At 39.3% G+C, this 13,864-nt stretch overlaps 1 protein-coding gene across 1 annotated transcript in view; it reads left to right on the top strand.

Annotated features, from left to right (window-relative positions):
- LOC131530772 (complement C3-like) overlaps window positions 1-13,864 on the top strand; it is a 34,511-nt gene that overhangs the window by 5,714 nt on the left and 14,933 nt on the right. Inside the window, exons 12-19 of the mRNA XM_058761211.1 lie at window positions 3,802-3,957; window positions 4,062-4,274; window positions 4,360-4,560; window positions 6,127-6,285; window positions 6,359-6,488; window positions 10,052-10,114; window positions 10,244-10,754; window positions 10,841-10,926. Coding sequence (XP_058617194.1) covers window positions 3,802-3,957; window positions 4,062-4,274; window positions 4,360-4,560; window positions 6,127-6,285; window positions 6,359-6,488; window positions 10,052-10,114; window positions 10,244-10,754; window positions 10,841-10,926 — 1,519 coding nt within the window. The remainder of the gene's footprint in view (window positions 1-3,801; window positions 3,958-4,061; window positions 4,275-4,359; window positions 4,561-6,126; window positions 6,286-6,358; window positions 6,489-10,051; window positions 10,115-10,243; window positions 10,755-10,840; window positions 10,927-13,864) is intronic.

The following is a 13,864-nucleotide window of genomic DNA, read 5'->3' as shown; positions in this document are numbered from 1 at the left end:
CAGTAATGTATAATGTTAAGATTAAACACTCAATTTTCAGTTAAAGGCATTTCATTATTGAATTCAGAGATGTCATTGTCTAGCTCAGTTTAGTTTAAATAGTATCTGTGCAATCAAATCGGCGATAATCGCTAGAAATTAAGTGTCCCTAACTGAGCAAGCCAGAGGCGACAGCGGCAAGGAACCAAAACTCCCTCTGTGACAGAATGGAGAAAAAAACCTTGGGAGAAACCAGGCTCAGTCGGGGGGCCAGTTCTCCTCTGACCATATTTGAAGTTTTTCATTTATACGATTTATTATTATTTATTTATTATTTATTTTCTATAAATTGTAATGTATAGTTTAATGCATTTATTGTTTCTCTGTCTATTTTTATAATAATAATTTATAATTTATGTCTCAGGGGCTCATCTAGGTGTCCTGGTCTCCGCTGACGATCAGGGCTGCAGACATCATCTCTTGGTGCTGATCCACCATCTGATCGGATACGGACTGAGAAACAGAATAAGAAAGAAACAGACAAATATTAGCATAGATGCCATTCTTCTTACGATGTAACTAGTACATCGTGTGTTATGGGGAGTGTTCCCGGTTCCGGTTGATCTAATTGATGCAGCCTAACAATCCTTTAACGGATTTGAATAATAGAAGCGTATTAGTGTGTTATGTGTAAGCCAGGATAAAGAGATGGGTCTTTAATCTAGATTTAAACTGACAGAGTGTGTCTGCCTCCCGGACAGTGTTAGGTAGATTGTTCCAGAGTTTGGGTGCTAAATAGGAAAAGGATCTGGCGCCCACAGTCGATTTTGATATTCTAGGTATTATCAAACGTCCAGAGTTTTGAGAACGCAGCGGACGTGGAGGACTATAATGTGATATTGTCAAGATATTGTACAATACAATTGTATAATGATATTGTATAATGCAATTGTCAAGGCATTTTATAATGCGAATTCCCATCTGTCTCGGAAGGGAAAGAGCTGTGTCCATGCACTTCATAAAAGTGTGTGGGGTCAGAGACAAAAATGTTTTAGGACTGCATATTGATAACCGCTTTGTACGCGAATCTCAAGAACGGTTGGTGATGAGGGGCTATCTGGATATGAAAGTAAGCATCTTCCAGATCCACCAATAAAAACCAGTCCCCGGGGCATATTTGCACTAGGATCTGCTTTAAAGTCAGCATCTTTAAAAGCCATTTCATAAGTGCATGGTTCAGATGCCTGAAATCGAGAATGGGCCTGAGCCGCCCTTTTTTCTTGGGAACGAGGAAGTAACGGCTAGAAACGCCTGACTCGCTGTTCGCTAGAAGAACTGTTTCTATGGCTCCTTTTGCAAGCAGATGTTGCACTTCGGACTGGAGAATGTGAGCATTGTTGTTCCATACCAAAGTTTGGATAATACCTATGAAGTGAGGTGGTCTGCGAGGGAACTGAAGTGAGCAAACCCATTTTATGGTTTTTAGAACCCCTCTTGACACATCCAGAATGGCTTTCCAAGCCTGGAGCCAGACAGCAAGTGCTCTGAGTTTTTCGAGTGGCATGTTGCTGCAAGGAGGCAGGGAACTGGCACTTGTGGTAGTGGGAAGATGAGAAGTGCTCTTTTGAGTATGTCGGTCTGCTGTCACAGCAGTAGTTTGTTTGGGCACATCCTGAGTAAAAGGGACGGGTCCAGTTTGAACAGAGCTTCCATCGGCCAGAGCTAAGTGGGGGAATGGAGAGCAAGTGCGAGACTTCTTTGTAGGTAGTCCAGCCTCGGCGGAAACTGGAGCTGAAGCCCAGGCTCAGATTTAGGCTCAAGCCTTGTGGCGACTTGTACCAGCCACTGAACTGGAGCATTTTGGCAGGAAGTGAAATATGCCCTGCAATGACTTCTGTGCTGCCTTAAATCTCTCAGCAAAAACTTCCACGGCAGGGCCAAATAGTCCCTTGGGAGAGCTATGGAGTCGAGAAAGGCGATCTTGTCAGAAGCCAAAGGTGGCACTCCGGCTCCACCAGGTTGGCCATGGCCTTGTGCAGTGGCCTTTGTAGCACGCAGAGCCAGGCCAGTCACTATGCGCAGCTCCTTAGAGGCACTGGAACTCTGGCTAGCCTCATCCATGGTGCGGAGAAATTTGGCCTGAAAAACTTGGATCACCGCCATCATGTGAAGTGCTGAGCCAGCCTGGCCAGCCGCTGAATAAGCCCTGCCTGCCAGAGCGGAGGTAGCCCTGCAGGGCTTAGATGGGTGAGCTGCATGGACCTTCAATCTCAGGGCTGATGGAGGGCAGAGATGTGCGGCGACCACCTCTTCAAGAGGGGGAAGCTTGCAATAACCTCTTTCTACAGAGCCGTCAACAGTGGTGAGAGCGGCAGAAGTGGAAGAATGAACACCTGATGAGTAGGGGCCGTGCCATGTCCTGGGCTGCGATGAAACCAATGGAGCTACCATCAACTTGGGCTTACGATGCTTTTGGGAAACACAGCCCTGATGAGTTTGTCTTGAACCTCCGGGAATAACATGGTGGGCCATTGGCAGGTGGATCGTTGACAGGATCCTTGCAGGTACCACTCGTCTAAGCTGCCATGGGCAGGCTCTTCAGGAGTTGACCAGTCCAAGCCGAGGTCCTCCACAGCCCTAGAAAGTGGATCAGCTTTCTGTCCACTTGCTGAGGAGCGCTAATCATCTCTTGTGAAATACACAGATGAGTCGAGGCATTGGGGGAAGAGTGAAGCACGCGGGACCTGTGCCAGTGTAAGTTTGGTCAAGCCTGATAGTTGAGTCCTGTTGCCCCGCTGTTTCTTCCTGCTAGGCTTTTGAGAGGGAAGAAATGGGAGAGAAGACTAGGGAGGACTGCCTCCATGAAAAAAGGCAATCCATAAGCAAAGCAGGCTGAGACTCATGCTCTTGCAATGAGAGCACTCTGTCCTGGTGAGTGCAGCCTCAGCGTGAGTGCTGCCCAGGCAAGCGACGCACTCACCGTGCACCGTCTGAGTCATGCAGGGAGTGAGCCACACTTACGGCGCGATGTTTGAAACAATGTTGCTAGGAAATTTGTTGGAAATTTGCTCAGAAATTTGTTCTAATTTGCCGGATGGCTTCTTCCTTCTGCTTCTTACTTCTTCAGAATTCAGCGGGGAGATGATCTGAAGGAGAAAGATTCTGACTACATGGCGCTCACAGCCGACTTGTATATCAGTCGGCTCCACCCCTTTTGGCGGTTTGAAGCGGCATTTGTTTGCGCAGCTACACGAACGTGAACAAATCAGGCTTCAGTATTCAGAGTAAACAGGAGTTTCCCCATAGCATGCAACGCAACTGGAGAGTCCATTCGAAAAAATAAATATTTGTAGAAATAATTTAATATTCATTGTTTTTGTGATATCCAAATGTGGTAATTACACACCAGCTGTTTTTTTTTTTTTTTCAAAATTTGTGAGAGAGCTACAAACCGGCTTGATGCTTCTATGGGTCATTAAGAAAATTGGTATATGATGCAACATCCTGTCTTTGAATGGATTTCAACATAAAAAAAACAAAGCAGTTGTGGCCAGATGGGCACACCACATGATATTTTGACACTTTAAATGACAGAAAAATTACAAATAACTAATGTTTTTTGAAAAGGAAGAGGTACTTTATCTATCTATCTATCTATCTATCTATCTATCTATCTATCAATCATCTGTGTGTCCGCGTGTGTATTTGTGTGTTTAAATTTGTTTTGTAAATGCAATGTTTTTGGGTAGACTATCCAACCAATAATCTAACCCAATGCCACGATTGCATTGTTGATATTAGTGAATTTGTTTTGCTTTTTAGGTTACCGTAAGTGACCACGATGGATCTCCAGTCCATAATATTCCTGTTAAAATCAGCTTTCTTGAAAGCCCAGTCGCCGTACACAGAGGCACCATCAAAGTCTCCATCAACATGCCTGAGAAGTACAGCTCATATGATGATTCACAGATACTGAAGGTAAGTCACTCACAGAAACGCATACAGAAACAATACAAAATTGTGTTTTACCTGTATGCTGAATATTGTATTCTTATATTTGACTATACTGTATTCTTATATAGGTGGAGACAGCAGATCCTTCACTGAAACCAGAACAGCAGGCTGTTCAAGAGATGCGTGTGCAGCCATATGTCTCTTTTAATGACTACAGGAACTACTTGCACATCTCAGTGGGCAACAGTCCAGTGGTGGTGGGTGGCTCACTCAACATCCAAGCTCACATCAGATCTATCCCACCAGAACGAAGAAAACTTGTGGAGCAACTGACGTATGCCGTGAGTTTGTGACTGGGAACATTTTGTGAGATTATATGAGTGACTGGAATCTCTGTATTAAATACACTGATGATTGTTTCTGTAGGTGTTAAGTAAAGGAAACATAATCCACGCTGTAAGGATGAATGTTAAAGACCTGCTCGTCATAAACATTCCTCTGCTGATTACCTCAGAAATGCTACCTGCGTTTCGCATTGTGGCCTACTACATTTTGCCATGGCAACACAAGGCGGAAGTGGTGGCAGACTCCGTGTTTGTGGATGTGCAGGACCGGTGTGTTGGTTCGGTGAGTTCATGTGACGTCCGTGACCAATTATTAACAGTAAAGATGCACATTCTAGTGCTTCATGGTACATTGGAGGCCAAAAACTGAATTGTTATTCAAATTATTTATTCTCCTACCATGAGAGTCTAATCTTGGCCTCATTATATGGTAGCCAATTTGAATTTTGTTAAAAACACATGTACATTTATTGTCTGCGCCTTTCCCGATCCCGACCCCCCCTCTCTCTACCACTTTGCTTCCTGTCAATTCTCATAAATTAAAAAAAAAAACACGTGTACATTTATTGTCGGCGCCGATAGCCTTGTGGGCAGCAGGCTGACATACAACGCCATTGCGCTACAGGCTTGAGGACCTTTCCCGATCCAGCTCCCTCTCTCTCCCACTTCGCTTCCTGTCAATTCTCATTTGTCCTATCACAATAAAGACAAAAAATGCGAAAAAAATAAATAAATAAATACATTTAAAAAACACATGTACATTTATTTTTTCCCAATTCACTTACATGTTTTTGATAAGAAAAAATCTGAAGGTTTAAAAAAGAGAATAAAAAATGTAAAGAGAAGAAATACATTTTATAAATGTTACCATGCAGATAAAAAAAACAAAAAAAACAACCTTTTATTCAACAAGGATGCATTAAGCTGATCAAAAGTGAGAGTAACTACATCTATAATGATAAAATATTTATATTTCAAAGAAATATTGTTATTTTAAAATTATTTCCTTCAAGAAATGTTTCAGTTTCCACAAGATTATTTAGCAGCAAAAGTGTTTTTAACATTGATAATAATAAATGTTTCTTGAGCAGCATATTAGAATGATTTCTGAAGGATCATGTGACAAGGATCAAAATATCTCATAGATGTGTCTGCTTCTGGCTTTACTTTACTTTCACAAGGATTACTTTGAAAAAAAACCCCCACCACAATGATTACTTTGTCCAAAAATAAGTTTAAAAAGCTTAATTTAAAGGTGCAATAGTTGACTGTCTTCAGAAACATTTTTTGTTATGCTGGTTGAAAGTCTCTTCACATCCTGATAGCAATCATTAAGTTAAGTGGTCTAAATGTATTTATTTATATATTCTTTAAAAGGCGTAAGACCAAGAAATGTTCGTCCAATCAAAACGCTCGTTCCGAACATTTTTATTGACTTTCCTACCTGCCTGTCAACATGTGTATTTGCATACCTCTGCGTACCCTTTTCGCGTAGACAGGATACGTTATCAGCGCGTTCACGTACGCTGTGCAGACAGAGCGAGAATGGCAGGCAAACACCAACAACCTGATCTTCCTTCCTGGTATTGTAGTACTGTTACTAACTGTAATATAACGTTTTCTCACCGGTGAATGACACATGATGTATTGTAGTAATGTTGTCTCTGGTCGTCTGGTCTGTGTGTGTATATGTGTTCAAGGGGCGTGGCTTTGGATGGCGATTTGCAGGGAGGGTGGGACGTACGCTTTCAGTGCTATCAGGCTAAAGTTAGCATTTTCCAAGATGTTCTACTGCACCTTTAAGTTAAATAACTATAATTCAATTTTTTGTATTTGTGATTTGTATTAGCTCAGTGTAGGTCCTGTGGAAGGAGAAAAAGCAAATTCATACCTGCCAGGCAGCAGCATTACATTTGAAGTGAAAGGAGACGCGGGGGCAAAGGTCAGCCTGGTTGCTGTGGATAATGCCATCTTCCTGTTGAGTAAAAACCGTCTGACGCAGAAGAAGGTGAGTGATGATGTAGTTTTCACTCCAGAACCTTCTCCAGAGCCTCGTGGATCCTCATATCTCTTTGATTCAGGTGTGGGAGGTGGTGGGTCAGGGTGATATGGGCTGCACCGCAGGAGGAGGCAGGAATAATATGGCTGTTTTCAGTGACGCAGGACTGATGTTTCATTCCAGCACAGGAGGATACACGGACTACAAAAAAGGTCCTTTACACGCATACACAGCGTTAACACTTAATGTATTTTTTCTAAAATAAATTTCATTACTATGGACGCTTCTCTCACAATACTGTTTTCAATTTTTACTCAGGATTCTTTGATTTCTACTGGCATTTATTTGAAGTAGAAATCTTTTGTAACTTTATAAAAATGTTTACTCTCGCTTTTGTTCATTTTAATGCCACCTTGGTGAATATAAATATGATTTTCTTTATAATGAAATCATACTGACCCCAAACTATTGACCAGTAGTTTATATAAAACAAATCCAAATTTTCAGAATTAGGCAAAGTTAATGAGGATAGCAACACAAATTGTCATGAAATGGTTTTAAATTTTAATTCCAAAATTACAAATATAACATCAAAAATCCAGAAGAAATATATTTCGTTGGTAGTACACTGGCATACATTGTGTCACATGTGTGTTCCCGTTGTGTTCCTGGTTTGCCCTTATTTGGTAGTTCCTGTTCTTATTAGTTAATTATTGGTTAATTTGTGTCAGCTGTGTTTAGTTATCTTATTTAGTTTAATTATCATGTGTATATAAGTTCCTGTCTGTCCCTTATTCTGGGTTCCGGTATTGTTTGTCAAATCCCCAGCTACGTGTGTTTATCCTGCTTGTCCCTGTGTGTCTTGATTTGGATGAATAAAGACTATTGAATATGACTCTCCTTTGTTTCTGCGCTACTTTGCAGTAGCTGCGTGTGACACATTGCACATGCTGTTAGTTAATAGATTAATGTTAACTATTAGCCCTATAGCTTTAGGTTATACAGTGTAGCATTTGGACAAATCAGACACACAATTTTTCAATAGATTTAACAAATCAATTATTCATTAGATTAACAAATAATCACAGACCCCTCACCCAATACACATACTGGGTGCCAGTATGTCTGTGAATGACTCCAGGCCCCCGGTTACCATGGTAACCAGGACACCTCAGCCAGACCAGATAAACTTCATCAGAAAGATCTGGCCCTTTGTGACGGAACATGCTGCACAACTTCTTGTCCAGGCCCTTGTCATTTCTAGGCTGGACTACTGCAATGCTCTTCTGGCTGGACTTCCATCAAACACAATCAAACCTCTACAAATGATTCAGAATGCAGCCCATGTTACACCTCTCTTTATCTCCTTGCTACCAGTTGCAGCTCGCATCAAGTTCAAGACACTGATGCTTGCATATAGAACGACCACAGGCTCAGCACCCTCCTACTTCCACTCACTATTACGAATCTACATCCCCTCCAGAGGTCTGAGATCTGCTAGTGAGCGACGCCTCATGGTACCATCACAGAGAGGCTCAAAATCACTCTCCAGAACATTCTCGCTCACCATTCCTGGCTGGTGGAATGATCTTCCCACCCCTATCTGGAATGCTGGATCCCTGTCAATCTTCAAGCAACATCTGAAAACTCATCTCTTTCCACACTACTTGACTTCATCCTAAACTTTATAAAAAAAATAAATAAAAAAACACTTAATCTTTCTCTTTATCTTTCTCTCCTTCCCATTATAGCGTGTACTTATTTGAACAATGCCTGATACTTGGTGTTACGAGAACTTCGTCTGTCTGATTGCCTCTTCAAGATGAATTGCTTCATGTATTCCCCAATTGTAAGTCGCTTTGGATAAAAGCGTCTGCCAAATGACTAAATGTAAATATAAATAAACTTTATGACCTAACGGCATGTTGAGCATTCTCCCCTCTCACCATCTTTGAACCTTAGGAAAGACATTATGCCATAAAAATGGACTCTTCTCTAATTAGTTCATAGAAAAACATCCTTCAGGTCATTGTGTATATTGTTACTGTTCTTGTATATATTCTTTTGTGTTGTATACTGTTTTGTGCATGCTTATGATAGATCACTAGTTAATATCACCTCACTTATACAATGTTTGGTCTCTATCAATTCGTCTTTGGATCTAATCTAGAGTGAATATTATATGTTGATACCTATGCAACATATTAGCATCCTAAGAATCTTTAGTAGTTTTTGCATTAACCCCAGGTGAATTACATATGCAAATGACCATGTTCAGAGACAAAGAGTCGTAAACTTTCCCACCAAAAGTGAAAGTCACCATTGGCTCTTTGACTCCCCAGAGGTGTGACCTCTATATCAGATAAAGCTCTCACATCAGTAACCCGCCTGCCAGTCTGCAGTTTCTTTAGATCCTAAGAGGATGAGGAGGATGTGAGCTCCTCAGCAACCCTTAAGTTTTGCGCCAGGCCTTGCGGCCTTGACTTTCCATTCAACCAAAGATCCTCGGATCTCAGCTGATGTTTCTCTTTGCTCTTTTTACTTTCTACCTGGGAAGAAACTCACAATAACCACCGAGTCAGGATAACATCTTTTGGAGTTCATCATCCTTCAAATCCAGAAGAACTTGAAGAACTCCAACACCTTCAAACCATCAAAACTTTCATCCAAGACTGCATCCGGACACTCGTTCAGTGACCAAGGCAATGCAAGTATCGTACATTTAACTAAACGAAACAGAGGTTTAGTCTACGCGGTAGACCCCTTTGTAAAACGACACTGATGGTTTTTAACTCAGGTGGTTCTGACTCATTTTCCATAACTGCATTCTCTGGTTTCTCTATTGGCTTCATTCATCCACTTTAGCTCCCCTTTTGTATGTACACGTGAGTGAGTATATGTATGTTTGTTTGTTTGTTTGCTTGTTAGACTAGTTGGTGTTAGTGTTTCGTTAATAAAACTCTTGTGCACAAATTACATGAGTTTCTGATTCTGCTTGTAGATAATGTCCCTTTACGATTTTGATCCTTACTACATGCTCTAATGCATTCATACTTAGGAAAGAATTTTCTGTGGCCACGAAAATATATTTTCTTAGAGTTGATATGAACTTACACTGAATGTTCACTGGACGAACAGATTAGTTGATGGCAATTTAATTCTACTACAGTTATTGCTGCCAGCTGATATACATAATTGTAATTAATCATAATTAATTGTAATTATTTATATACATTTCCCTTTTGAGCTAATTTGCTACAACAGCCTTTTTTAAATTTTGCAGATAGTTAACAAAATAATTTATTGTCGGTTAAGGTTAATGCATTGTTATGGCAGTGATCCCAACTATCATTGGGATTACATTGAGATGTGCTTGAGGGTGAACTTGACCTTCAGCATCCACATTACAGTTGCCTTCTTGGTTTCCAACTAGTTGATTACTCGGACGAAATGGTCATCCTCTTCATTGTGATTGGGATTACAAACTTGCAGTCAGTCTAGTTCAAAATGCCCCATTTTACCAATCCAGTCAACTCCCATAGAAGAGCCATTTTTGGTTTTCCAAAGAACCCTTCAACGAACAGATCCATTCCTAAAAGATCCATTTATTTCTTAGAAGAACATTTTAAAAATTCAAAGAACCTTTTTCAACTATAAAGAAACTTTTGTGCATTGGAAAGATTCTATGGATGTTAAAGGTGCTTCATGGAACCATCTATACCAATAGAAAACCTTTCATTTTAACAATGTGTTTTCTTTGGTTTGTTTGGAATAGATTGTTCCAATAGATCTAGAAGAAGACGTTCTGCTGCCAAACTGCAGCTTAGAGAGCAACTGGGTAGGTCTCTGTCATTATTACATAAGAAATCCTTTAAAAGTTTGGTATGTTACAATTTGTTAGAGAGGCGGTGATATGAAAGTGTTAAAAGTAAAGCTAGGTTATCCTAAACATGTTCTTTTCTCTCAGAGAAGGTATACTCTGACGAGTTCCTGCAGAGATGCTGTGTGGACGGCATGAGGGAGATTCCCATGCCATATTCCTGCTACCGTCGCTCCTTCTACATCACAGAGGACTGGAGCTGCGTGTTGGCTTTCCTTCGCTGTTGTGCGGAGTACAGAGGGGAGGAGCTCGGTGATGTTACCAGACCTCCGACAACCACTCCTCCACCAACCACCACCCTTGTACCCACCATCAGCGCCCACAAGTTTCATGTAGATTATCTTGTTGAGGAACGACATGTTTTTTATGCTTCTGTTGAGATGCCTCTTTTCAGTCTTGCTGGGCATCCGGGACCTTCCATCCATTCAGCACGTGAAGACAGTTATGTTGATGGAGAAGAAGAAGAAGAAGAGGAGGAGGTGGAAGAGTTCGATGAAGATGATTTAGCTGACTTAGAGGACATTTATGTGCGCAGCAAGTTCTTCGAGTCGTGGCTGTGGACCGACATCAGGCTACCCAGTGTCACCAAGTCTGATGGGTAGGAGTTTGTCCTTCGATTCGGTGTAGACATCTCACTTTTATCATGTTCAGTGATGCAAGTGTCTCTCCATGCTTTTATTCCAGGCTGGCTGTATTTCCAGTAAACACTGTTCTTCCTGACAGCATCACTCAGTGGGGGTTTCTAGCCGTCAGTGCTTCACCTCAGACAGGTAAAACCATCTTCAAAACCACAACTAGCAGAATCTACATTTCTTGCACTCTTTTTCTAGTGCAAAACATAAAGCGCAATATGTGTTTTAAGTGTTCAGTAACTGATATGCAGAATCCATTTTAAATTATTTTATTTCTGTCACAATGACTAAATAATTACAATCAAAAGATTTTATTAATAGTTATTGAACTTTTATTACTACGTCAAGAATTTTTGCATATGAATTATTAATATTTTAATAATTATTTAACTTTTAATAGTACATGATGAGCATTTTCGCATATGAACTGTGAATATAATAATAACATTTATTTAGGTTTTAATGCTACTTGTCATGAATTACATATTTTTTTAAATAATTATGTATCTTTTAATTCTAAATGTCAAGCACTTCTGCATATGAATTATGAATATTTTGATATTAGATATTTAGCTTTTAATGCTACATGTCAAGTCTATCTGCATATGAATTGCAAATATTTTTATTAATAGTTATTTAGCTTAAAATGCAACATGTTGAATATATCTTCATAACAAATATTTTATCATTAATTATTTAGCTTTTAATGCTACATGTCAATCAAAATATTTTTATTAATAATTATTTAGCTGTTAATGCAAAATGTGAAGTATATTTACATATGAATTACACATTTTATTATTACATATTTATCGTTACATTTTATTAATATTAATTAATTTGCTTTTAATACATTAAGCATTTCTGCATATGACTTAATAAATATTTTAATAATAGTTATTTAGGTTTTAATGCAACATGTCAAGTTTATCTGCATTTGAATTGAAAATATTTTTATTATTAGTTATTTAGCGTTTAATGCTACATGTCAAGCATTTTACGGATGTTCTAAGCAGCCATGCATTATTATTTTTCTCCTTCTTGTTTTCTCGTGATCACGACTTAATTTTCTCGTGATCTCGACATAACGAGTTGTTTTCTCGTGATCATGACTTAATTTTCTCGTGATCACGACATAATTGTTTTCTCGTTATCACGACTTAATTTTCTTGTGACCACAACTTAATTTTCTTGTGATTTCGACATTACTATTGCTATAGTAACGAACGCAACCTTGACAGGAACATTCTAAAATACTTAACCTGGCTTAATGCGTTAATTGAGAGTGTTTTTAAAAGACAAAACTCAGTATATACTCATATAGTCCATGGGCCAAGCCAGAATTTGGTACCACCTAAGGTGGCAAAATCTCTTTGGTACCAGTTTGTTTGTAGAGTCCATATAAGTACTTTGAAACATGGTAACCATTTCAAATGAGTAGCTTTACTAATCTTTTGGGACAATCATTATTTTAGCCATTATCGTCCTACAGTATCTGCACAGCAGGTTTGTATGAAGTCTATTGTAAGAGGTAGCCATACATCCTATATGTTGATTTTTTCAGGACAGTCAGGACTATCCAGATCTGACATAATTTGACATGATATTTGTTGTATACATTTTATATTAGCCTTCACATTAAATAATACAATTTTTTGCATATATTAAATTGTTATATTTGTATATCTATCTCAAAAGATATTGATGTTAGGGGGGATATCTTTTCAGATAAGGATAGACAAGACTGTCTGTAATCTGGTGATATCAGAACCATGATGGTGGGACAATCCATGACCTAGCAATTTGAAAAAATATGTATGAACTGTATATGAAATAGTATATTATGCAACAACAATGCCTGGTGCTAGTTTCAAAACCAGATTACTCCACCATACTTTGTTGTAATGATAAGCCACTAGCATCATCTGAAAAGGTAAGTCCTGCTGTTTATTTTGAGCTATGACTCAGCTGTGTGAAAATGAGTAAAGAAATGACCGATGATTGCAACTTTGTTTAATTTGATGCATTTTCAAATCAAGATTACTCCGACCATCTTTGTTCTATAAGCAAGGTACTAGTGTCACTGTGAAGCAGAAGGTCCACTCTTTCATTTGATACCTGTTTTATGCGATAACAACTTCGTTAATAATTAAAAAAAGATTGAGTGTGTGGAGATGCAGAGATGGAAGTAGTGCAAGACGGCTGAAATTTCATGTGATTTCGAAATTTCACGTTCGATTACTTCACAATACTTTGTTGCACAGACTAACACATGACATAATTGGAAACGGCTAGTCCTGATGCTATTTTTAACACCTCATATTTAAATGTTCCTTGTTCTTGATATACCGGTATTTCTGTTATTTTCAATGTACATCACAGAATAGAGAAGTATGGCAGAACAAAGTGCAAGTGTTACACAGTCAGAGTGTTTAATACACTGTTCGGATGATGACTCTAACCTTGTGGCACCTATGGATATACAGGTGCATCTCAATAAATTAGAATGTCGTGGAAAAGTTCATTTATTTCAGTAATTCAACTCAAATTGTGAAACTCGTGTATTAAATAAATTCAATGCACACGGACTGAAGTAGTTTAAGTCTTTGGTTCTTTTAATTGTGATGATTTTGGCTCACATTTAACAAAATTCAACAAATCTCAACAAATTAGAATACTTCATAAAAAAAGTGAATTTTTAGTGAATTGTTGGCCTTCTGGAAAGTATGTTCATTTACTGTATGTGTACTCAATACTTGGTAGGGGCTCCTTTTGCTTTAATTACTGCCTCAGTTCGGCGTAGCATGGAGTTGATCAGTTTGTGGCACTGCTGAGGTGGTATGGAAGCCCAGGTTTCTTTCATAGCGGCCTTCAGGTCATCTGCATTGTTGGGTCTGATGTCTCTCATCTTCCTCTTGACAATACCCCATAGATTCTCTATGGGGTTCAGGTCAGGCAAGTTTGCTGGCCAATCAAGCACAGTAACACTATGGTCATTGAACCAGCTTTTGGTACCTTTGGCAGTGTGGGCAGGTGCCTAATCCTGCTGGAAAATGAAATCAGCATCTCCATGAAG

The sequence above is a fragment of the Onychostoma macrolepis genome, chromosome 22 (assembly GCF_012432095.1).
Source record: "Onychostoma macrolepis isolate SWU-2019 chromosome 22, ASM1243209v1, whole genome shotgun sequence".
Taxonomy (NCBI): Eukaryota; Metazoa; Chordata; class Actinopteri; order Cypriniformes; family Cyprinidae; genus Onychostoma; species Onychostoma macrolepis.
This window is presented reverse-complemented; position numbering and strand designations above follow the sequence as displayed.